This window comes from Bactrocera neohumeralis, chromosome 2, assembly GCF_024586455.1.
Source record: "Bactrocera neohumeralis isolate Rockhampton chromosome 2, APGP_CSIRO_Bneo_wtdbg2-racon-allhic-juicebox.fasta_v2, whole genome shotgun sequence".
NCBI classification, from domain to species: domain Eukaryota; kingdom Metazoa; phylum Arthropoda; class Insecta; order Diptera; family Tephritidae; genus Bactrocera; species Bactrocera neohumeralis.
In genome coordinates this window covers 75995559-76021243 of record NC_065919.1, presented here as the reverse complement: position 1 = coordinate 76021243, position 25685 = coordinate 75995559, and the positions used below count along the sequence as shown (strand labels likewise).

At 34.9% G+C, this 25685-nt stretch overlaps 1 protein-coding gene across 3 annotated transcripts in view; it reads left to right on the top strand.

The window, feature by feature from the left end:
• LOC126762147 (hemicentin-1) overlaps window positions 1–25685 on the top strand; it is a 268515-nt gene that overhangs the window by 114521 nt on the left and 128309 nt on the right. For all 3 annotated transcript variants that reach the window (XM_050478702.1, XM_050478695.1, XM_050478685.1), the window contains exons 3-8: window positions 7868–8000; window positions 11975–12189; window positions 12446–12556; window positions 17610–17822; window positions 18006–18175; window positions 24761–24896. In XM_050478702.1, coding sequence (XP_050334659.1) covers window positions 7868–8000; window positions 11975–12189; window positions 12446–12556; window positions 17610–17822; window positions 18006–18175; window positions 24761–24896 — 978 coding nt within the window. The remainder of the gene's footprint in view (window positions 1–7867; window positions 8001–11974; window positions 12190–12445; window positions 12557–17609; window positions 17823–18005; window positions 18176–24760; window positions 24897–25685) is intronic.

The following is a 25685-nucleotide window of genomic DNA, read 5'->3' as shown; positions in this document are numbered from 1 at the left end:
TTAATAAATAACAGCCCCTGTTATCAGAATCAGCTAACCAAAAATCTTAGAAGACTTTATAATGAATGAAAAAAATCGAAAAATATCTCAAAGAAAGCGAAATTGCTAAAATATATCGATTAAAACGACAAATTTTGCGTCTTGAATCACGAACATCTGAAGGCAACTTTGGTTCAAGGAAATTAATTCAATTAAATTTTTGTGCTGCCTTAACTTAGGGTGTCTCAGTATGGATAAAACTTAAAATTAAATATGATAAAGTTAAGGTAAATGTTAGTGAAAGCCAATGTTTTCAACAAACAAAAGTATTGCAATATGTTTTCTAGAGAAATGCGTTGGATTACATTGTACCCGGAAATTGTAAATATTTAATTATTCATCAATATTTATTTTCTTACCTTCAAAGTAATCCCCACCAGATATAATACACTTATGCCAACGATTTTTTCAGTCCAAGAAACATTTTTCATAAGTACTTTTGAAGATGGTCTTCAACTCCTTCAGCGAATTTTATTTTGCCTCGATCGCCTGAAAACCGGTTCCACGGAGCGGTGAATTCAGTTTGGGGAACAAGAGAAAATGACACGGAGCCAAGTCTGGTGAATATGGTGGTTGATCGATGGTATTTATTGCATTTTTATCATCGTGTAAAATCCATGAATCATGAATTACAATTCTGAGCGTTTTCGACGGACGTTCACATAAAAATAATCCAAATAAAACTCCTTATTGATCACCTGTTCTTCTGGAACAAACTCATGATGCACCAAACCACAAATATCTACAAAAAAACTATAAGCATCACCTTGATTTTTTAGTGACTATGGCGTATTTTTTTGGATTCGACTGGTATTTTTCCCTCCAATCCGATGATTGTTAACGTTTTAGCATACCAAAGATATGTTTTATCGGCAGGTCCTATAATGCTCTCCATGAATATGAGATCGGAATTCGCACAATCATGCATGTCCAAAAGAACTGTTTACGGAATTCTTTGTTAGCCCAAAATATACACCACTCTTCTTCCATTTCTTTAACCCTTGCCTGATGATTTTCAAGCACCAGATCCTTCAATTTTTTAATATTTTCATCAGTTAAATAGGCCGAAGGTCGTCCAGAACAAAACATGTCTTCAACGATCTCTCGACCGTTTTTGAAGACTTTGTTCCAGTTATGGGCTTGTGTTTTTGATAAAACTGAATCATGGTCTACCCTTTTCCAACATTCGCAACGATTCCGCACACAAAATTTGATTAGAAAAAGAATGTTTGAGACAAATTCTTTGTTGATATTTGTATCCATTGTAAAAATCACAGCGCACTACTGAGGTGTACCGACTTAAGTGGATGCTGTAAATAAACTGGTCGACAGATCACCTTCATATTTAGCATGGTAATTATGGATAGTCCTATCAACTTATCAAAATAATTTTTTTGCAATATCATTTACCTCGGAAATTAAATTACGATTTCCGGGGTTCTTTTTGTCACAATATAGTTCACAATAACTATTTTTACAAATGCTTACCTGAACAAGGTTTGTTAGGTAAGCCACGAAATTTTCAACACCCATAAGGCAACAGATCAGAACTCATAAAGTGTATAAGTACATATGTAAATTTACAAATGATCATTGTAAGAGTTGAGTCGACTTGTGCAGGTCCGTCTGTCCGTTCGTCTGAGTGTATATATGCGAAACTTAAACTGAGGGACTAGTTTCTGAGATATCGAACTGAAAATTGTCGCCCGCAAATCTATCACCAAAATGCTGCTTATTTGTGGGCACGGCCGATTTTGGCACACTATAGAATATATCTGCATTACAAACTGTACAATCGGAATCAAATGCTTGTATGCAAAGCTTTTGTTTTGAGAAGACATTTCCACGGATAATTGCCAAAGTCAATGTTGTAATCTCCGAAGAATATGTTCAGATCGGATCACTGTAGCATATAGCTGTCAGACAAACTAAATGATCGGTATCAAGTATGTCGCTGGTAAGGAGAACTTTTTTATTTGAGGAGATCTGTTCAAGAAATTTGGCCTGACTTATTGGCTAAGACAATAGTGTGATCTTTTAAGAAATTATTACGACTGGATCACTGATTGGAACTAATTGATCAAAATCAGATAAAGGATATTGTATACCCTTTTCTACTATAAAAAATGCACCTATGAAGATTATTGTAGCTTTGGTACAATCAAACGTAAACGTTTTTTTATGGATTTTAATATATTTTTTCGATTTTTGAGTTTTTACTAATAGCTTTTTAAAAAAAAAATTAAAGCTATTGTTTCTAGAACTTTTAAAAAATAGTTTAAGGTAAAAATTTTATTTTTCACACTTTGCTTATAAAGTACAATATTTTTTAATGAAATATCTGAAAGATGACACAGTAAAACACTCTTTGCTTTGCAGATAGTCAACTCATATTGATTACAGCAGAAAATTTCTAAACAAAAAACAAAGCGTTGTACTGTAAACAAATTTGTTGTATGCATAGCTAATCCCTTCTCAATCATTAAAGAGTTATCGCCTCATTTCGTGTCAAAATCACTGTCTCCTTAATCGGAAAAGCACTAAATTGTGCAGCATTGCATATAAACAAGTAATTCGAAAGCATAAATCCGCATTTATCACCCAATAAGCACCGAATCCATAAACATAAACAAAAACAAAGAGTTGAACAAAGGCCGAGAGTTCAATGGTTGTGAGCAAACAATGCGCAGCCCTTCAGCGCAGCGCATTAGAAAACAATAACAATGATTACAATATTAATAACAATAACAATTTACGGCGCATTTGGCTGCACTGCGCGCCACTTGTGCCTCTTGCACCTCATTAGCGCCCCCGAAATGACAGCCAATAATCAAATTCAACGCCTCGCCAACAAATCAAAAGGCTGCAGCACACGAATCGACACGAAAACTATGAAAATGCCGGTCATTAAATGCAATAACTCTGAGTTTTAATTGAAAGACAATCTTTGTGTTGTGCCACTTAGCATTTTTTATTATTGACGCATGCAACATGGATGTTGAAAGGCCAAATCGAGCAACAAATTGAAGAAGTAAATTGAATTGCTAATGCAGCTGCAACGTTAGCGCTTAAGTGTGTTGCACGGAACAGCTGGAAATGCTTAAGCGACGATATATGCATTTGCGTCCCTCATACCTCAACTCACCTTGCTTGCAACATTTTTCCATGCACTTCGGTCGAGTGATTTGTGCGGCGTAAGGCAATGCGCACTTTGCGTCTTAAAATAAAAGCGCATTCACTTATGCACTTCATCAAATTATTACCGTTATGCAGCGTGGGCCAAGTACGTGTGGTTCGGGGCATTGCTGTTATTGGTATTTTTGTTGTTGTAGGCAAATGCATGGCAAACAGTGCAACTGTCAACACCGGCATGTGCCATTCCGCCTCGCTGGAATGTTAGACATCGACAACAACAACAAGAAATATGTGTACTATACAACAACAATGCTGTAATTTGTGTTTGGGGTGCGCGCTCAGGTATTTTTAGAGAATTATGTTATATTTCAAAAGCAATCATAAAAACTAAGCTAAATCATTTTGTGAGATTTCCGATGGCGTCTAAAAATAGCAAATGCCGACAAAGGTCTGCAGCAATTTCGTGTGTGTCGATGGTTCCAATATAGATATGTGTGGGTGAGTGTGTATTGTAGAGGGGCGAAAATGGAAAATATTGCTGTCAAAAGCAAATAAAAGTTGTTCATATACACCAACACATGTCTCTGTGTACACATATGCACATGTGTGTATGTATATATCGAATATGCAGAGATATGTGCTCGCTCAAAAGCTTTTTATAAGCATTTCACATTTTCATAAATTACAACATGAAAATATTGCCGCAGTGTCATTTGATGTCTCCCTTTCATTGTTGCTGCTGTTTGCTCGCTTTCGTTTCGATTGTTGTGTTCGTATCTGTAGCTGTAACTGTGTGTGAAGGGCGTCGTCAGTCTTGTCACATTTTTCCCCACTTTTCCACTTTTTTTCATCCCGCAAACAAAGCTGAAAGCTGAAAATTCAGTGAGCAACGTTTTGCGTTAATTGAAAATGATTTTCCCCTCGAATTTGCCGCTGGAGAAAATGGAATTTGTGTCAGCGGCAGCCGCGTTTTAAAGCGTAGGTGGCTCGTTTTCCCTGCAGCGCATAAGCAAGTGTTTGTGTGTGTGTGCATTAGTCTCCCCCTAATTAAATCAGCTTTCAATATTGTTCATTAAAAATTAAGTTCTGTGCTGGAATTAAGAAATATTTTTGTTTGTGGCTTTAGGGAGAGCGGAGTAGTGCGCATATGTATAACTTTGGTTTTATACTTACTAAATAAGTGCTTTTTAACATTTTGTTAAAATTTTCAAATCAAAATAAAGCAAAATGGCAACTAACTGAAAGCTTAAAGGTTTTCGTTTCAATAAATAGAGCATGCTGCCTCTTCCACAATGTTATTAAAAATGTAAAGAAAGCCCTCTGAACATCTAGAAATGTTGAAATTAGAAAAAATTGAACTTAGAAAAGGAAACACATTAAGTTGTGTAACGCACCATAAGGCACAGGTCTTAGCTTACAGTAGTCTTCTTAGTCTTCTTTGACCGATGAATCGCAAACAAACCCAGGCTCTATAAAATCTTCTGCGAACGTCAACAGAACTTGATCCAATTGTTGTTGTTGTAAATAATACTACGAGTTCATTTTGTTAGAAACGAAACATATTGGAGTGGTTCCCCTTATAATTTAAAAGCGCCCAAATCATAAGAAAGCCGACTCCAATGTTTCGTCTTTTTCGAATTTCCTTGGGAAAGCCTTGGGATCTGCAGTATATGTCGTTTCCGTTCAGATCATACAAATTGAACTTTTACTTGTCGAAAAATTAAAATTTTTCCATTCTTCATCCCAGAATTTGGCAGAAGTACGAAATTTAAATCTCGTTGCAAGATTTGTTATTAGACAGTCTTTTATCAGCCTGGATTTTTTCTCTTCGCATCAGTGAATGGTTTCCGCGCGGCTTTTTTGAACGCTAAAAATTATTTTTATAGCAATTACCCAATTTAACTTAAATTGTCAACGACACTTATCATATCTTGTGATACTCTTGAAAATTTCTCGATATTTTCATTGAGATAACTCACATATTGGCCTATATAAACGGTAAAAAGTAGCCATCCGTTCGAAAATCTTTAAATTAAGTACATGATGACTAAAGGAAGTATTAATGCGATTTGACTCACTTTTTATACACACAAATATTATTAACAGGAAATAATTCTCTGAATTTCACTTATATAACTCGCAAACTGACCGATATTTTCGATGAAAAATTAACAGAGGTACTGGGGTTCGCGTATTCGGTACCCAGAGGATCGAACAGTTTTGGTTAGATTTGGACAATTTACGGTCATACTTCAAAGGCACTATTCATGCAAAGTATAATCTCGTTATAATAATTTTTTTTTGCTTTGTAATTTAAAATTTTATTATGTGAGAAGAAGCCGTGGTGGTCCATTTCCGCGTTGTAACATAAGAATGTGAAAATAATCCTGTATACCACATTTAACTAATATTAGTCGATTATGTTCCGATATACATATGTATTTTCACCTAAATGTGGGCCTCCTCTTATCGCGCTTTAAATAGTTTTTAACAGTTAACCGGGCAGTGAACGTGGCTTTCATCTATTTGGACCTATTTCCATGTTGTCGCAAAAGGTGTGGAAATGATATGTTTTGTGCGTATTTGCATGTTATAGCTTGAATAATGTGGGAGATATGCACTTTGAACCAAGTCCAGTTTTGAGAGATTTTCAATAGACAAGTAACCGCGCAAATACGATTCTTTGTACTAAATAACAGTTTTGTATCTTATTTTGAGGCTTTGTTATGGCAATTTATAGGTTTTCGTTTAATGATGTCTTGTGGGCGCGGCAGTAGGTCGAATACGCCTATCTGAAACACCAACCTTCCATGGTTACCCAAGAAGATATATAGCAAAGCTTCTTTCAGATGAATAACATTACAAAAATTATATAATTAATAATATACGTCATTCTAGCAAGCCATATCTGACTCAATTTGAAATCCAAGGTATACAAGGTTAGGTAGGTGACTTCGCTAATATTCGATAAGATCCCTAAATGTAGGCAACAAATGAGTTGTGTATAAAATTTCCTATTTTGACTCTGATTATACTTTCTTCAACCAAAAATTTAGAATTTATTTAAAAGGCTTGCGGATGCATAGAAATAATAAATTTTAGACGCTAATATTTGCAATATTTATTAAATTATATTTGGAATATTATTAAACGCAGTTTCAAATATGTGAATAAATGTATTTTTCAGCAGCGTTTATAGCAAAGTCTTTTCATATTTTGCCTTTTAATAAAATTAAATACGTATGTGTAGAAAAATACTTAACGAAATATAAATGTTTAACCCTTTCGACGTCAAAAATATTTGAGGTCGAGCTAAAAATCTGAAGAGCGCATATGTGACTAATATGATGGCGCTAAATTTAGAAAAAATAATTCAGTTTTTTTTTTAATTTTAATAACTTCGCCGACTTTTATCTGATGTTCAATATATTCCACACCAAAAGCACCATTGATTGACACAAATTTTATGAGTATTTAAAAAAAAAAAAAATAAATCAATTAAAATTTTATACAGAAATCAGAAATAAAATTTATTGTCAGATGTAGATATTAAATAATAATAAACTTAAAGCCGAGACATTCGACATCTGGAAATACTAGCATAGTCCTAGGCACTTACGCCTAATTGAAAATGTTCCCATTGCTGCTCCCTCAATAGCGAGTTCAATAGACAAGTGTTTAACGTAGTTTGCAAAGAATTCCTAAAAAATGCCAGATACACTAAATTTTAGCACCTTAACCAACGCCAGTAAACGTTAACCGACGCCAAAATGTGCTGCTGAGAAAACCACATGCGCCTAAACGTAGGCAACGGAAAAAAATTCACGCCAAAACTCGTAAATACAACAATGTAAGGCCATAAAAAAGCATTCAGCAAGGGATATACCAGCTAAGTAGCAAGCAACTTTCGCCAAGAAAGCATAGAAAAAAGAAAAGGAAAAACATGGGAAAAAGTAATGAAAGAAATAAAGACTCGTATGGTCTGCTGGCCGTGCACTGACGCATGGCGACAACAACAGGCGCGCTAACCAGCGCACCGTTGGCGAGGACAGTCGAAGCACGCAGGGGGACGAACGAAACGAACGGCAGGAGCAGCACATAATTGCATTCACTCAAGCGTGTTGCAAATAGCTGGATCCGTTGACGCAAAAGAGGGTAGAACGAAATCAATGAATCAGAACGGAAGTTGTAGCAAAATATGTATATACAAACAATCAATAGAGCAAAATTATTGCCCTTCAACAGCAGCAGCAGCAGCGGCAGCGCTACATGGATGGAGAGCGCAGAGTGAGCGAGGGAGCGCGCGAGCGGTGACAGGGCCTAAGTAGAGGAAGCTGTGCAGGCAAACACAGCAGAAAACGATAAAGATTGAAATAGAGTAGCGTAGGAGTGCGGGTGGGCGTGCCAGAGACAAGGAAATGGCGCAGAGAAAAAAGGATGTACAAATAGGAAATAGTTTCTGCAGTCCGTTAAGGAAACGGAATAAACATTGTAATAAGTAGCAATGAGCATATTTGTTGTGCGGCATTGTAGCTGTTAACATTTCTATACATCCATATACACAGATATATTTATACACTAGCGAGTTATTTAGAGCACAACAACAACCTGCTGTTTATACTGCTTACTTCCTTCACATATTCTTTGCACACTTTTCATTTGTTCATTTCCTTTCTTTGCTTTCTCTTTGCAGTACCTGCCAGAGTTGTTTGGGCTGCAGTTGGCAAAAGCGTCGATTTGCTGTGCGATCTAACGCCTCCGACGCCGCAGGACTCCGTGAAGCTGCTGTTGTGGTTCAAGGACTCCACCGGAATACCACTTTACAGGTAGTTAAAATCACTTAATCATTAGCTCGGACTACAAGCGCTCACTATGTTATTTATAAGTGCAGTTATTTGTTATACCGTTACACACACACACATGTAAGTGTAGAGTTGCATCACTGGCCAAAGCAGGCAGTGTACCGTTAACTGGCAAAAGGATTCGCAAATGGTTGAAAGGCTACAATGAAGGTTATAAATTTTAAAAGGAAATTGAAAACTCATCACTGCGGGCAACAACACACACACATACATACATATGTACATATATGTGTAGAGATAGGCGCAGCGTTTGCGGCTGGCCGCCATGCCAATTGCGCACAGTCAAACAAACAAATAAACAAAGAGAAATTGAGGCTTCTGTGGTTAAAGCTTAGGCACCTGTAAAACTATATATCTATATATGTGTATTAGAGCGGGTCGGCTACTTTTTCTTTAAAAATAAATGGGCGGATTATTCCAAGCAACTTTGTCATAGACTATGTGGGTCTAAAACCGGTTTCGAACCAGTGATTTTTAAGGAGAACTTCAGAAATCGGATTAAATGGTTGTGTGGGAGATATATGTGACAGTTGTACGATCGAACCGATTCCCAAAATAATCAATAGAAAATCAAAATGCATATCATGATTAAAATTCATTTTATCTCTGATCTATAACAAACTTCGCCATAAAACCAGCTCACTCGAAATCGGTTTTAGACCGATATTCTCTTAGGAAAAGTTGTTCAGAATGATCCATAGAGCATACACCGAATACGACGTTTTTCCTTTTTTTTTTGGTTTGCTCTAAATCGTCCCGCTCTAAAGTGTATATACGAATATAGACGAATATAGTTACGTATGTTTCTTTATGTACCGATGATACGCTAGTTTTATACCCTGAACCGGGAACTAGTCCCTTCATTTTTGAGATATCTCACTGAAATTTTGAACACGTCTTTTTCTCGCCAATAAATTGCTTATTTGTCGGAACGGTCGATGTCGAACCACTATAGCACATAGCTGCCAAACAAACTGCTTGTAAGAAATCTTTTGTGTTTGTAAAGGGTATTACATCCTCGGCAAGCGAAGCTAGTTTTTTTCTTTTTCTCCACTGGTTTTTACTACCTTCCTCAACGCACGTGTTTGCTTCGCAGATCGGCTGGATTGGTTGTGCCAAAACCGCAGTTGTCATAAGCAGCGGCAGCACCGCTTGTTAGCGTTGCCTCGGCTTTTTGATTCCTTTTCGGCTGCTGAAGCGTTATGCTCACGTTTGGTGACAGACACATATTAGACTCCAAAAAGTTTCGTCCCACATATATGTATTTATGTATGTATGTGTGTGTGGTGTTCGGTAGACCGCAAACGCTAAGGTGCCAGTGTTCACACAATTTTCGAAGCCCGTTTTCAATTTTGGTTTTTTCGCCATTTTAAGTTGACATTTTTGTGGTTTTATCTATACAATTTTCTATATATACGTGCATATGCCTGCTTTAAAAATTTTGTTGTTGTTACAATTTTTGTTCTGTTGTTGTGATTTTGTTCTATTTTCGTTTCTTCCTTGTTGTTTCTTTGAATACATTTTAGTAGTCAGAGCGTGGGTTCTTTGGTTGGGGTCTCCTGGCTTGTTGACGTCATGGCTTATCTATTTATATTTTTGAATTACTATTATAAAGCACTTAAGTCACAGTTACATAATTACATACTAAATTTATTATTATATGCAATTTTAAATAGCGAGTTTTCTTAAAAGGGTGTAATTCAAATATTAATAAAGAAAATTATAAAAATTTCTACAGCAAAATTTATACTTTTAATTTTAAGTTAACGCTTAAGTTTAGTTTTAAGTTTAAGTTCAAGTTCAAGTACAAGTTCAAGTTTAAGTTTACGTTTAAGTTTAAAGTTTAAGTTTAAATTTAAGTTTAAGTTTAAGTTTAAGTTTGAAGTTTAAGTTTAAGTTTAAGTTTAAGTTTAAGTTTAAGTTTAAGTTTAAGTTTAAGTTTAAGTTTAAGTTTAAGTTTAAGTTTAAGTTTAAGTTTATGTTTAAGTTTAAGTTTAAGTTTAAGTTTAAGTTTAAGTTTAAGTTTAAGTTTAAGTTTAAGTTTAAGTTTAAGTTTAAGTTTAAGTTTAAATTTAAGTTTATGTTTAAGTTTAATTTAAAAGTTTAAGTTTTTAAGTTTAAATTTAAGTTTAAGTTTAAGTTTAAGTTTAAGTTTTTTTAGTTTAAGTTTAAGTTTAAGTTTAGTTTAAGTTTAAGTTAAGTTTAAGTTTAAGCTTAAGTTTATAAGTTTAAGTTTATGTTTAAGTTTAAGTTTAAATTTAAGTTTAAGTTAAGAATTTAAGTTTAAGTTTAAGTTTAGGTTTAAGTTTAAGTTTAAGTTTAAGTTTAAGTTTAAGTTTAAGTTTAAGTTTAAATTTAAATTTAAGTTTAAGTTTAAGTTCAAGTTTAAGTTTAAGTTCAAGTATAAGTTTAAATTCAAGGTCAAGTTCATGTTCGAGTTCAAACTTAAGTTTAAGTATCATCAACGCTAATACGTCTGCTCTAATATCGGCTATTGCTTCAATTGATATTCATCAGAACCAGTTAAGTAATAGACAAGTCATATACGATGAAGAAAGGATAAAAATTGCTCACTAGATCACTTGCTTTCGATCACCTTCAGAACTTTGACCGCGTTGTTATCTGTTCAGAGAGGAATCTTAATCGCCAATCACGTCTCATAGAAAGGGCCGCTGAGATCTCCTCTAACTGGGCTTAAGCTCAAGGCTTAATTGTTAAACCGAAGAAAACAGAAAATTTTCTTTTCACAGGAGAACGAAAACTCCGCTCTTCTTCTTAAAGGGCACAACTATTGTTCCCCCGAGCTCGTAGATATCCTAGAATCGAAACTAAGCTGGAAAAAAGGTTTCCAAAACCTTTTGAAACAAACCCTACTAACGAAGGCCGGTTTATGATTTCAGTGTAAAACTGTAATCTTATATATTCAAATCTTATGGTACCAGATTTGGATCTGCCCAAAAAGTACTAAATCCTAGCTAGAATTCTTTCCCGTGTATATATTGCTAAACAACAAAATTTTCTTAAATAAGTGGGTAATAATATTTATTTAAAAATTCTACAATATTAATTATATCTTCATCGCTTTTCGGCCTTATGGCTAAGATCAATGTGTAATAATAATAACTTTATCTTAGACATTTGCACACTTTTACCAATATATTTTACACATTTTCATATTAGAGCCAATTTTCTAAGATACTTTCAAGCTCTTCAAACCAACTTTTGTTTAAAATATAATAAACCGCATTTACGTCCACATATACTAAAGAATTCTACTCACAGTCAACCCAATTTAAATTTTGGTAGCAAAAATTCCTTCGAAATTATTTTCAAGTGTTAACGGCAATTAAATTCTTAAAATTTTAAGCTAAATATATTTTTCCAACCACAAAAAGCAATGAAAATTTCTTTACCAAATATAGTGTAGACTTTAAGGTAGTTTAACTTGGCAAGCATAAAGTTATGGTTGTTTTTATGACACTTTTTATAAATAGTAAGCATGGAGCTGTTATGAGCTGAATATCGTTAAATTAATTGCATATATTTTTTTTTGTTTATATATAAATAAATATGAGTAGAAACGTGATATAATCGATTTTTTATATAAAGTACTATATGTAATAAATACAAATTAAATATAGCATAGAACGTTGCCTACATTCAGGGCAATACTTATAATAATTAGCGAAGTCGCACACCTAATCTGCTGTTAACTTCACATTTTTTCTTGTAGGGAGAACACAAAGAAATTATTAAAGTTTTAATTATAGATACATACGAATATTTCATATACTTTCCAAATTAAAATGCGTACAAATCTACAAATATATTTCTAGCAATAAAAATTTAGCGCTACTCGTATTATACGAAATTGAAAGAGAAAACTTATGCTTTTAATTATCGAAATTCAAAATGATTAAATACCATCTTCATTGCAGCTTGGATTCGCGCGGCGGAAATATCAAATTAGCACCGCATTCGGCCATAGCTAGCGATTTGGGTCAGCGTTTGTTCTTCTCCATTGGCGATAATCTGAAGGACTCGCGCCTGCAGATACGCGATGTGAAGCCAACAGATGGCGGCATTTACCGTTGTAGAATAGACTTTTTCAATTCGCCAACACGCAACTTTAGAATTAATTTAACATTAGTCGGTGAGTGAAAGCTGAAATAAAAACACAAAATTAAACACACACAACAGGATATCTTTATACCCAAATGTATGCTTGTGTTTCGCACACACACACACATGCGGTTGCGGGCAATTCAAAACCAATTGCTCACTTCAAAGCAAATTAATTTTATTTTACTTTCAATTAACCCGTTCTCTATACTCATTCATGTTTCCTCTCTTTTTCGCATATTCTTCGCCGCTGCGCCGTCTCATAAATGCCACGCCTGCGTTCACAGTTCCCCCCGAGGAGCCACGCATTTTCGATGCACAAGGCAAGGAGATTGCCCAAATGGCCGGACCATTTCGTGAGGGCTATGAACTTTTTTTATGCTGTCAAGTTAAAGGAGGTAAGTGATTTGTAAATGTCAGTCCCTTTTTTAATCAACGCACACACACACGCACACAAAAGACATACGTGTAATATCGCTATATGTTTTGGCTTGTACGAGTGTGTATGTATATGTACACGCGGTTTCGTTTAGAACCGCAATTTTTTTCTTCTTCTCGGGGCATCAGTTGTATGCAATTGGCTGTATGTTAACCTAAATGTGTTTCTGTGTGCGTGCTTGTGTCCGTAGGCAATTTAACCTGGCACACATTGGCTCGAACGAGTGTCCTTGGAATGGAATGGATAAGGCACGCCTTAAATGTAATTTTTTAGGCAAACTCAAAGCGCTTTTAAATTAATAACCGCCTTTTTTACAATTTTCGTAAAGTCATTTAAAAAAAATATTTCCGGCTATAAGCCACGCCGGCTTAGGCTTATACGTTATTAATCTAAACTGGTCAAAGTGTACATACACTCACGATGTAATATTTACATTTCCTCTGGTGGGTTCTTAAATTTATACGAAGCGTGGCGCACAATGACACTGAAAAACAGAATATACCTTCAACAAAGAACTATTTTATAAACTCGTCTCATAAGTAAAGAAAACAAGCACGCATTACATTACAAACTGATCGGTTAAAAAGTCTACAATTTCTTCTTTCATATTTAAAATCAAAAACCTTCATTAAAATCGGCCAAAATTTGTCACCAGCTGAGTTAAAAAATTATTATGAAAACTAAGTAAAGTAAAATGGTAGAGAAAGTCGTTCTTTGCGATGTGCATGTATTTTAAGTGATTCCTAACAACAGATGCTACCCTTATTAGCTAAAAGTTAGCAAAATATTTAGATTCTAATTCGAAATTCAATATTGAATCGCAAATTTCGAACCGATATCATGTTACCCCCTAATATTTTAGTTAAGTGTACTCTTTTCATTCATGCCAATTAGAAATGTCAGATATGCGCCAAAATGTAGGCAACAACTACAAGTTTTTTTTTCATATGTTGAAAAATATGACAGTCTATGAACACTATTGTAAGATGATGGTGCAGTTGGCAATAAATTTTATGTTCCGGAGTGGTTAGGGCCACTTGGCCTGCTTATCAGTTAATGTCATCAACATCGTAGAAAGAAAGAAAAACTTAAACGTAGATTAAAAATAGACGGATTACAAAAAGACAAAGAAATATTGCAATCTGTTATGGATTATAGACAGAGCTAGGCAATAACATAAATGTAAGTTTGATGCGCCCACCTCAACGTTCAATAAAGAATAGTATGGGTGATCTTTAAGTGCTATCTCAAAACTGTACACACGAGCACAATAGAAAAACACCAACTCTAAGAAAGCCGAAAAAACTTCCAATTTTGCTAAGTTTGTTGCAGAAACAACAAGAAAGATATTGCGTGAGAGAAAACTAAATAATCGGAATAAACTTAAAAAAACCCTAACCTGTTCATTGGAGTGAAATCGACAAACGATTGAGGAAAAACACAAAAATCCATTGAGAAGAAAATTGTGTTACTGGTGAAATTCAACCAAAAATTTTTTGTGGACAGGATACTACTCCTCTTGCACATTTTCTGAGCGCCTATATTTCGCTTATACAGTCAAATATGGATAAAAAATAAATAAAATATAAATATTATGCATTTAAAGGTTGATCCATTTTGAGGTTCCCTACTTTTTTTAAAGAAAAAAAAAACAAAGAAAAAATAAATTTAATGGTGAATGCTTGTTATCAATCGGAAAAGTATTCCTTGGCATCTATTTTTGAAGATTATTTCTTTTAAATGTTGGCCGCGACTACGTCTCAGATGATCCATCCGTTGAGTCCAATTTTCAGTGACTCGTTCAAGCATTTCGACTGGTATCTGGCGAATGATACGCGTGATGTTTTGCACTAAGGTCTCAATCGAAGCGGAATTTTCCGCATAGACTTTAGGCTTTACCTATCCCTATAGAAACAAGTCTAACTGTTTAATATCGCATGATCTTTGTGGCCAATGGACCAGCCCAAAATAAATTTTTCTGCTCACTTTAGTGTTCTCTCAATAAATCCATTGATTCATGCGATGTGTGTAAAGTGGCACGGTATTTTTTGAAACCAATTTCAGGCATTGACGGTTGCGTTTTCAGCGGCATCATTTTTAAAGAAATATGGAGCCATGATTCCACCGGCCCACAAACCACATCAAATCGTGGTTTTTTCTGGATAAAAGTGCAACTCTTCAATCTCTACAGGTTGCCCTTCATTCCAAATGCGACAATTTTTCTTTTTTACATATCCATTGAGCCAGAAATAAGCCTCATCGCTGAATAAAATTTGGCTCGAATTTCTTTTGGAACTTTTCAAGAGCCCACAGAACGAAGGGATATCGCATGGAAAGATCGAGCGGCTTAAGTTCTTGCACAAAATGTATTATGTAGGCTTTTAATTTAAGATCTCCACGTAAAATGCACCAAATCGTTTCATACTTTAGCCCAAGTTGCTGCAAACGGCGCCGAATCGATTCTTTACAGAACGTGAAATTTCGTAATGGAGTTGAAATATTTGTAAACGTTATTCAGGCGTAAGTCTTTTCACTATGAAATGCCAAACAATATTGAAAATAAATAATATGAAAGCTTGAAACGAGTCATGCGTAATCTGTCTAAGAAAGTCTATTGAAAAAAAGTACCTCTACTTAGATCATCCTATACTTGTTTTTCTATATATATATATATATAAGATATAGGTATACATATGTTATTTAAATGTATAAATATAAATATATATGAATTTTTCTATTTTCAAAAGAGCTTTCAAGCTCTCTTTCCACCCCTTTGTACGCTCTTTTCTGCCCAACAGCTAAATTAAATAATTTTTCTAAATTTTTCTGTGCATTTTCGCAATCATTTTTTCTATCTATAAAAGCGAAACTTGATTTCCGGCTAAAACTAATCTAAGAATCAATTGTATATCCACTGAGTCCGAGAAACCCACGCACCGTGCATAAAAAAAAAATCAGTTATTTTGCTGTCGGCAACTTTGCCAACGTAGGTGTCCTTGAAAAGACCAAAGCACACTTTACTAATACAAAATATTCTGCCCTCCGTGTAGCCACTCAACTCGTAACTCACACACACACACATCCGCTCAAAAACTTCGCACTAAAAGGGTTCCATGCGTGGAATTTCTAACAGAGCAGCGCAAAGTAATGCTTTTGCCAGCGGTATTTTCAGTCGTCCGAAAATTAATGTTTATTGAGCATACATACATATACTTGTATGTATGTATACATTATAGCAAAAAAATTCGAACAGAAGAATGTTTGTGCATTTCCTGATAAACATGACTTGGCATGCACGTGCGCTGGCGGCATCTCCGTTGTTGTTGGTTGTTGGCTTGTGGCCAAACATGACCATGACAACAATTTTTTTGTACACCGACGATTCCATTCTTGTTATCTAATTTATGCTGACATTTTTTCAATCGAGTGTGCATGTTTCATCCCGCTTCAAATATAAAATTGTGTTTGTTGCTATTAGGGAGGTTCTTAAGTAGGCAAATTAAGGCGCGCTTCCGTCTCTCTATTCATAAGTGGTAATAAATATCGATTTTTGTCACTTTTGCAGGTGGTTAAGAGGAGTTATGGCGAGGCGAAAATACGGATACGTCTCTATAGATGCGCAAATATTGTTATATTCGTTTATAGAAACCCTAAAATCTTGAACATTCAGTATAAGAAGCCACAAACTCTTAAAGAAGATGATTACAAAATCTAGTTTTAAACGTTTCCTTTAGCATTATGGGCCGCCCTAGTGTCAATATATGCATATGTTCTTTTCAAAAGTACAAAGCTTACTTGACTCACTTTTTGTCTTCAACTTAAAACCTGCAAGATAAGTGAATTATTCAGAGACATCAGCTGTTTCTGGCTTTCACACACTCATCTTCGTCTCTCTTATATATAATATATCTACATAAATAAGACAAAAAAGCAAATTTGTATTTTTTATACCTATAAACTTATTTTCCCCAGCACACAGTGTCGAAATGATAAAGACAAAAGTAAGCTGCAAATAAGCAACAATGTTACGTATACGCAGCGGTGACATTCCTTTACTTGTCTCAACCACGCTCCATATATCTCATTTGATGTGCTAGCTAGTGCAACGGTATTTAGCTGTGTGCACATCTGTTTGTATGTATTTTTATTTGTTGCATGTTGTTTTCTCCGCACTTTCTTTGTGTCATCGAATTTCTCTGAATTGCTGCGCTTTCTTCGCTTTTGCTCTGTGTGAAGTGTTGGTTTTTTAAAACTAGATTGCTGGTATTTGCTTGTCGCAGAGATTGGCATTTCTTTGTAAGCGTTATCGCACTATTTTGATCGCAGCAGCTAATCGTATTTTGTTTCTTCCCGAGTGCACTTTGCATAAATATTGTGAATATTGGATTTCAAGTGGAATTTAGTAAATACAAGCAAGCAAATAGAGCTAAGCTTTTGTAAATAAAATGACATTGAAAGAAAATAACATATTTTGCTGGTGTTGCACTAGAAGATAACTATTTGGTACGCTTCAGATTCAATACTAGTTGAGTCTATGATGAAATCCTTGCGTAGGGCGTGGCACACAATAATAAGAGTATTTTAGAAAATTACTCTTAGCAAACTACTTCTGGAGCTCTGGTTGTATAGTTATTGCATGCGATAAGACTATTATTCTGATGAAGAAAAATATAAGCTTAGGGCTATCTTCCGCTTATTTCTTTACGCAGTATTTCGGTTAAGCCTATTGTGCAATGAATGCAATGGAACCCTCAGGTTAGAAGAGAGATCCAGAAAAATTGTGTATATCATGCAAGTTTCAAAACATCTTTGGTGAGCGTGTGCTTTACCAAGTTTATAAAGTTCGCTCGAAAGATCAAATATTCTAGAATTTATCGGAAAAAAATACAAAATATCCCACTATCATAAAAAGAAATGGATCTCGAGTACTTTTTATAAGGTTATGATACTTTTTAGTTCCACATTATACCATATATTGTAACTAAAAATAATTTTTCATTCCTCCCTTCCAGGTCGTCCAGCGCCCAAAGTCACTTGGTGGCGCGATGATGTCGAGCTGAAGGGCACCAGCCACACGTCTGTGGAAGAGGGTGCCACCGTTATGGTGAATCAGCTGTTGATTGGCACCACGACACGTGACTATTTCGGCGCGAAAATCGAGTGCCGAGCGCAGGGCACCAAACTGATAGCGCCGGTGGTGAAGGATGTAACGGTGCAAGTGCATTGTAAGTGAACTTCTGGCGCAATTAAACATACCTACATATATACAAATATATGTACATACAAATACATATACATATACATACATATATATATATATATATATACTCCTATATATCATATATCAAACAGTTGGCTGGCATATAATTAATTAATATGTATGCCTGTGTTTATCTACTTTTCCGCAGTGAAACCGGTGCGCGTGAAAATCCTCACAGCCAATGACCTGCTAACTGCCGGCCAGCCTGTGCCTTTGCGCTGCGATTCGTGGGGTTCATATCCGGCGGCGAAGATTACATGGCTATTGGACGGCGAACCCATACGGAATGCGGAAGTGACTGTGCATAGCGACAGAGAGGTTCGTATTTCACAACGCATATGTTTCACACATACTTATGCATTTGCGTCTGTATACATATGTGGCCATTTCATAAATATTTATTTCCTGTGAGTAAGTGCGTATGTTTGCATGCTGAGTTGGCAAAGTGAATGCTTCAGCAGCGGATAATGTGGCCTTTGCCTCGCATGTAATTTTTCTTTACATGCGAAGCTGATGACACGACAGAAAAAATGAGGAAATGTAAAACGATAAGATGAGTTGAGAAAATATTACTCGATAGAGGTTTTAAAGAAATTAAGTTTTTCCTCTCAATTAAGTTAAAGCAAGAGGTGAAACGGAAATAAAAGGGAATTGAATATTGACGTAATTTCATGCAGGGACTACTATAGTCTTATTGCCTTAAATGTGGCTTACTGAATGCTGAAAATTACTCAAATAGAGGCGAAAATGCCTTCATAAAAGCTAAGCATGATTTTCAGATTTCGGTAAATTCACTGAAAATTGAAAAAAAAAACGCAAAATTGCTACAACTTCTCATTGTGTTGCATAAAAAAAATAATCCGATGGTTTTTTAAGTTTTCAGCATACTGAGTTTTTCAAACTCCTCAAGACAAACGGAAACATTATTAAATACTTACTATTAATTTGGACACTGATTTGCAATGGATTAGTAGAATCACAGATTATGGAAATTTCAGAATACACCATGCTGACCATACATTTTTTTTTTACAACAAATTTTGGCATAATCGTTGAGAACTCATAACCTCAAAACTTTGGGGTTATTTTCCCCCACAAACTCTTAGGATTTGAAGACTTCATAAATATTTTCCTTCTAAAGATATGATAAATCAATTCGGATCAGTACCTTGAATTTTTACAAATTCCTTACAGTTTATGTTTTCGCTTCAGTCCCCTTTGGCTAGTTCCACGACCAAGGTAACCAAAACTCGCCAAGTTCCCTGTAATATCCACTTTGTTTTTCTAGTTAGCAATGTACCAAGCTGTAGCTACCCTAGTAAGGACTAATGACTAAATAAGCAAACGCTTAGGACCATTTGCTGCCCACTTTCTCGTTTTAAATTACAGCAACAGCTATGCTTTATTATTATCAAATAAAAATTTATGAATAAACTAAACTAAAGCTATATCCGGCAGCTGGTATAATTTTTTAAACCAACTTCAGCTATCTTGTCTCTGGCAATCCCTTGTCATGTGTGGGTAAAATGAGGTTTCAGAATTGTGGTTGTTGTCTGTGGAGCCAAAACCGACCGCATCCACAGCATTTATAAATAAATATTTCAGTGAGAATATGCATACTTATTTTTATATAAAAATTTATACAATATATACATTTGACCAGACATAATTTTTAAGTAATAATTTGATTAAGGGGAAAATATGCACTTGGGGGATTGGATTTTAGTATCGTGTGAAAACAAAGCTTGAAACTTTTTCAAGAGGAAAATAGCTTTAATGACCTGACGTGTTGTTCAGATCCAAGCCCTCTCTATATTTCTGTTTTTCGACACAAGATTAAAAATTTGTTCAGAGTAATTGTTCAACTGAAAAGTATTTTGACAAGTGATGAGCAAATAATTAAAAATTCTCAAATTTACCGAAACGGACCGAAAAATACGCTTGGTAACTATAAATTGACTACAGTTGGTGTGTGACTTTGATCAAAACATTATATGAAGCCTAAATGTAGGCAATACCTTATTTTGAATTTTTGGTATGTGACTTCGCTTAAAATCTCATATGACAGCTAAATACAGGCAATAATTTTATTTGAATTTTTTGTATATTATTTCAGATAAATATAGGCAAAATTTTTACCAGAAATTGAATTTATTGTATATTGCTTCAAATAAAATCCCTCCTAGCGCCTATATGTAGGCAATACTTCAGTTTAAGTTTTACTTTTACAACATATATTCACATGAATTAGCAAACTTTGCATACGTTTAGGCTAAATTGACCTGATACTAACAAACTGAAAGAAGCAAACTTTCAAATTCATTTCAAAGCAACAAACCGTACTCCGGCAACAACCTCCAAAGCTGATATTGAATCGATAAGCAATTAAAATGGGCTTCCTTTTTGTCTAATGCGTTGTAAGCTGATGCTCAAATGCTGCATATTACTTGAGTAATGCAAGCACATATTGCACTCTCTTATTCCCAAACTGAGTGCAGCTTGCACACAACACTATACACACTAACTGGAAGTGCACCAAAATTCTTAGGGGACTTAGCTTTGTACTGGTGAAGAAATTCGAAGGAAATGAAGGCACAAAATGAAATTGAATTACAATAAAAATAGTAGCCAGTAGTAAAAAGTAAGTGCATTGTAGCCGTGCGAGCAACTACAGCAGCAGCTCACTATGTCATTCACTAATTTTCGAAAACAATTTCACCACAGACCACCAGTGCTTGTTAAGTCGGTAATGTGAAGCGCAGCAGCATTAAATAAAAAGCATTCGCCTTTGTTCGGCGCACAAAACAAGTGCTGCAGTAGAAAACAGCAAATACATAGAAAATAAAATAGTGTATGTCTGTGTGTGCATTAGCAATGAGCCAAAGTTGCATGTCTGGTTGGTCCAATGGCCGCCCAAGAGCAAAAGTAACCACAACCGCAGAGCTCCTCATTGCCATTACATCAAGTCCTTTTGTCAATTGTCAACTGCTGAAATCAACTGAAATGAATTCGCCCGAGGAATTGAGCTGAGTGCTACATACACTACGCCACTCTTATTACTTTTACGACTAACTGAGCAAGACGCACCACTACCAACACAAACACGGACACAAGTGCTGTTATGTATAAAAAAAGTAGTGGAAGAATGAATGTGGATATTTGCTTGGTTTTGGACGCTCGGTCGGAGACTGTATTGACTCGCACATAACTAAGCGCTTCCGCCGGCAGCGCGCAACACAGCAAGCAGAGCATCGCATGACACAGTATAGCACAACTTAGTACAACTCAGCATAGTGATTGCATTTGTGTTGTGTATACTTGTGTGTATGTTTATAAATGACTGTGGAACCAACTGGCGACAGGGAGTGGGGGCAGTAAGACTACACAAGGGAACGGCACACAAATTTCTTCAAGGCCATTTGAATTACGAACTTGATTTTTGGGCAAATTTCACTTAGTGCACTCAGTGTGGCTGAAAGCCAAGCACAAAAGGCAGGCGAGCTCAACTCATACGCACACAAACACACAGACGTGCTTAAGTAGGCAGTGAAAGCCGCCAATGCCGTGTCATTAAATCATTACAAAAACATGAAAGCGAACGCAGATGACAAAAGAGGCGCAATAATCGGACATAATGGGTACTTAAACACACATATATGCACATACATACATACACACATTCAAACATATACATTTATATATGTTTACATATAAGGTATGTATGCACCTAATGGGCACACAGTAAACGAAATTTAAGCAAAAGTGGCTTACAAGCAGATCCGCAAGTACATTGACGCACACCGACAACAATTACAGGCACAACAACAACAACAGTCACAACAACAAGCACACACTCAACTATCTAATCAAGGTGGGCGAAGTATTAGCGCAAGTTGACGGCGCACACCAATCAGCCCTATCCGAATTTGCCGCCAGCTAACGGTATTCAAAGCCACCGCAGCAGCCACATGGAGCAGCGAACGGAAGCAGCGACGACACCAATTGCAATAAGCAACTGCCTGCAGCTGTGCAAAGCAAACGAAAAAGCGAAGCTTAAGCAACTTGTGGGGAAGAGAGGTAAACGCCAGGATGCAGGGGGAGCTTTTAGCAGCGAAGAATGCTCATGTTGCTTAACCTAATTATGTCATCTCGTCTGATCTCATCTTCCTCAGTACACGGCACAGCGGCACACATACACTCACACACACTTGGCGAAAGACATCCTTGCTGCAGACTTGTAATGTTTAGCCGTTTGTTTGTTGTTGCTGCTATTGTTGTGCAGCCAATTTGTTATTTGACTTTGTCCGTGATACACTCACGGCGCAGCATACGTTTGCCGGCATTTACACATATACACTCACACTTGTATGCATACATATTACAATGAACCGTACAAGCCTTCGTTCACACACACACGCACACAATCGGACACTCATGCAACTTGGTATGCCACTTTGCTCGTGATCTCCACTGCTCTGCTGCTATTTTGTGGGTACCACATAAGTATATAAGTGCCGGTACTTAAAAGAATGTCACCACTGCCTGCCAAATCGTCGCACAGTGGGCCTGTTTGCGGTTAGAAACGACTAGAATTAGTTTGAGGGGCAGGTGATTAATTGGTTGGCGTTTTTATTTTATTAACGAAATTATTAAAAATTATTTTTAGTGGAATTTTTCGCTATTATTAATTTGTGTTAATTAAAAATTTCCCCCATTAAATTTAAACATAATTTTATTGATTTTATAATTAATTTAGTAAATTATTATTTTTAATTAACAAATTTTTTTAAACTATTTCAAATTTTTATTAATTACTTTTAATTCCAAAAAAGAAAAATTGAAAAATATTTTTATTAGAGAAAAGTAAATTTTTTCCCCTAAATTTAAATATTGCTGCTAACTTCAATTTAATTCAATTATTGTTTTTTACTCAAGTCATATTTTCTACTAAATTTAAAAATTGTTAATTTATATATTTTGGAATTATTTAATTAATTTAAAAATTAATTATTATTATTTTTTCGTTTAAATTAAATTATTTTTTTTTTACAAAAGGACTAATCTACTGAATTTAAAATTTTATTTTCTAATTTTTTAATTAATTAAAAGTTTAAAGAGATCTTATTATTTTACCGTTCAAATTTATTTATTTTATAATTTATTTATTTATTTATTTATAATTCAGTAAAAAATTAAAATCTAATAAAAATATTGAATTTAATTAATTATCGAATTAATTAATTGTAATAATTATTTAGTTTAAGCGAAAAAATAATAATTTAAATAAATTTTAATTAACAATTAATTAATTAAATTTAAATTAATTATTAATTAATTTAAGTTAATTTAAAGTATTTTTAATAAAAATAAATCTATTTTTAAACTATAACTTAATTCCAAAGAGCATTTGTAGATTCTAAAATCTTTAAAAAATATTAAAATAAAAATTTTGATTAAATAATAGTATACTAATGTTTCACTTAATTAAGTTAAAAATTAATTGTATGAATTTCTACGTCTTCAATTTATAAAATAATTTGAAGATTTTAATTAGTATTCTTGAACCCACTAAATTCAAAATAATTTTAGTTACTAATTTAATAAATAAATTAAATAATTAATTAAAGTCATTGCTTTATTTTATAAAGCACCTTAAATTCTTAAAACATAATATTAAATATTTGATTCAAGAAAATTAAATTAAAATTTTCACTAAATTAAATTAGTTTTCAGTTATCATTTATTTAAATTAATTGAATTAAATGAATGAATTAATTAAACTAACTAATTATTTTACAAATATTTCTAATTGTTTTATTTTATATAATACTTTGAAATTATTATTTAATTTAATTTAATTTATTTTTTAAATTGTATTTAATTTTTTAAATTATTTTAAGTTTTAAATTATTATAAAATTTTTAGAGTATGCAAGACTTTTACACTTTACTTAAATCAAAAAGTGAAAGTCTTGTGTTGCCTACATTTGGGGGCAATTTAAATAGAGAGCAAATTAAATACAAAAAAAAATAAAAATACTGAAACAAGAGATTTTCACTCTCTCCTAGTAAGGCTTTTTATATATCCCGAAACGTTCGAAAAAATAAAAATATATTTCCTTCAGCGTCGGCTAAATACTAAATAAACATCTTCGGAACCAAAAAAATCTCTACGAGCATCCACTGTGCTTGATGCGCGCATATGTTGTGCCATTACCATATCGCCACATCACAGCAATGCCGCTGTTATCCACTGAACGGCACAATGACACACAAACGAGTAACTGCACTCATATATTAAAGGCATACCTAACGACCGGCACACATACCTTAACTACCAAAATGCGACCGTGTGTGTGTGTGTGTGTGTATGCCAAAGCTCTTGCTGGCATTGTTAAATATAATTTCTTGTTTGTGGCACTTTCGTTGGCAACAGCAGAGCGGCATGTGAGTACATACTTTACCGTTGTTCTACGCTTGCTGGCGCTTGTTATTTCCTGCTGTTCCCACCGCGCCACTACCCCGACCGCAAAGAATGTAATCGAATGTCAGATGCTAAAAAGATGTGTGCGTGTGTGCATGTGTGGGTATTGTGCTTACTTTAACCGTTATTACTGGCACACGAGCACTTGTCCCTTGTCCCTCTTCACTGAGTTGGCCATTATATGAACTACTATCTTTCTCAGCGCATACTCGTGGCCCTAACCGTCCGCATATTATCCGCGCCAAAGTCTTAGCCATTCCGACAGATGCTAAAAATTCATTTCACTATTTCCCTTTAACATTTCGCTATTCAATGCAGTTACATGCTTACATACTCGTACGTTCATCCATTAATATATTTCTATGGGTATTGATATGCTTACTCATCGTTATATGCTGTCTTTGCTTATTTCTTTTGCAGGACTCAAATACCACAACCAGTATACTCAATTTAAAGGTAACATCGGAAAATGATAATGCCGAGCTGATGTGTCGTGCGTCGAATCCTTGGTTCTCCGGCAGCGCCATCGAGGACAAGCGCATCATTCGAGTGGCATGTAAGTAAACGAGTAAACTTATATTCAGTAGATATGTATATATGTGTAGCTGTTCATTTTAAATTCCGGAAACTTTACATAGATATGCGTACAATTAAAGTCATTAAAGTGAATTCGTATTTGCGTGCTCGGTGTGAGCGTTTAATGGCAAACCAAAAAAAAAAAAAAAAAAAAACAAATTTAATTGTATGTATCACTCTTGCAAAGTAGATAGTGGATTTTACAGGACTTTGGCTTCATTTGAAATGGGAGATATTCCAAGAAATGTAGGTTGACCCTTAAAACTAACATTAAATATCGAAGTAAAAAAGATAATATATACTTTTGGATACAGAGGCTATGCCTTTTCTGAAATAATCATAATCCTTTGTCACATCGACCAAATCAATTATATGTTAACATCGTCCCTTTCTCTCTCATATTTCACTTTCTTTTTCTACCTTTGCCCGAAAGAAGTTTTTTGGATAACTAATAGTTTCAACGGCGTTACAAGTTTTCGAGAGAAAGGTTCTGCGAAAGATTTACGGTGAATATCGCATTCGATGGAACGATGAGGTGTATGAGATATACGACGACATGGACATAGTTAAGCGAATTAAGAGACAGCGGCTGCGCTAACTAGGTCATGTCGAACGTATGAGCGAAAACAACTCTAGCTCTGAAAGTATTCGATGCAATAGCCGCCGGGGGAAGCAGCGGAAGAAGAGGACCTCCACTCCTTTTGAAAGATGAGGTGGAGAAGGACCTGGCGCCACGTTGCGAAAAGAAGAAACGATGTCACGCCAGTAA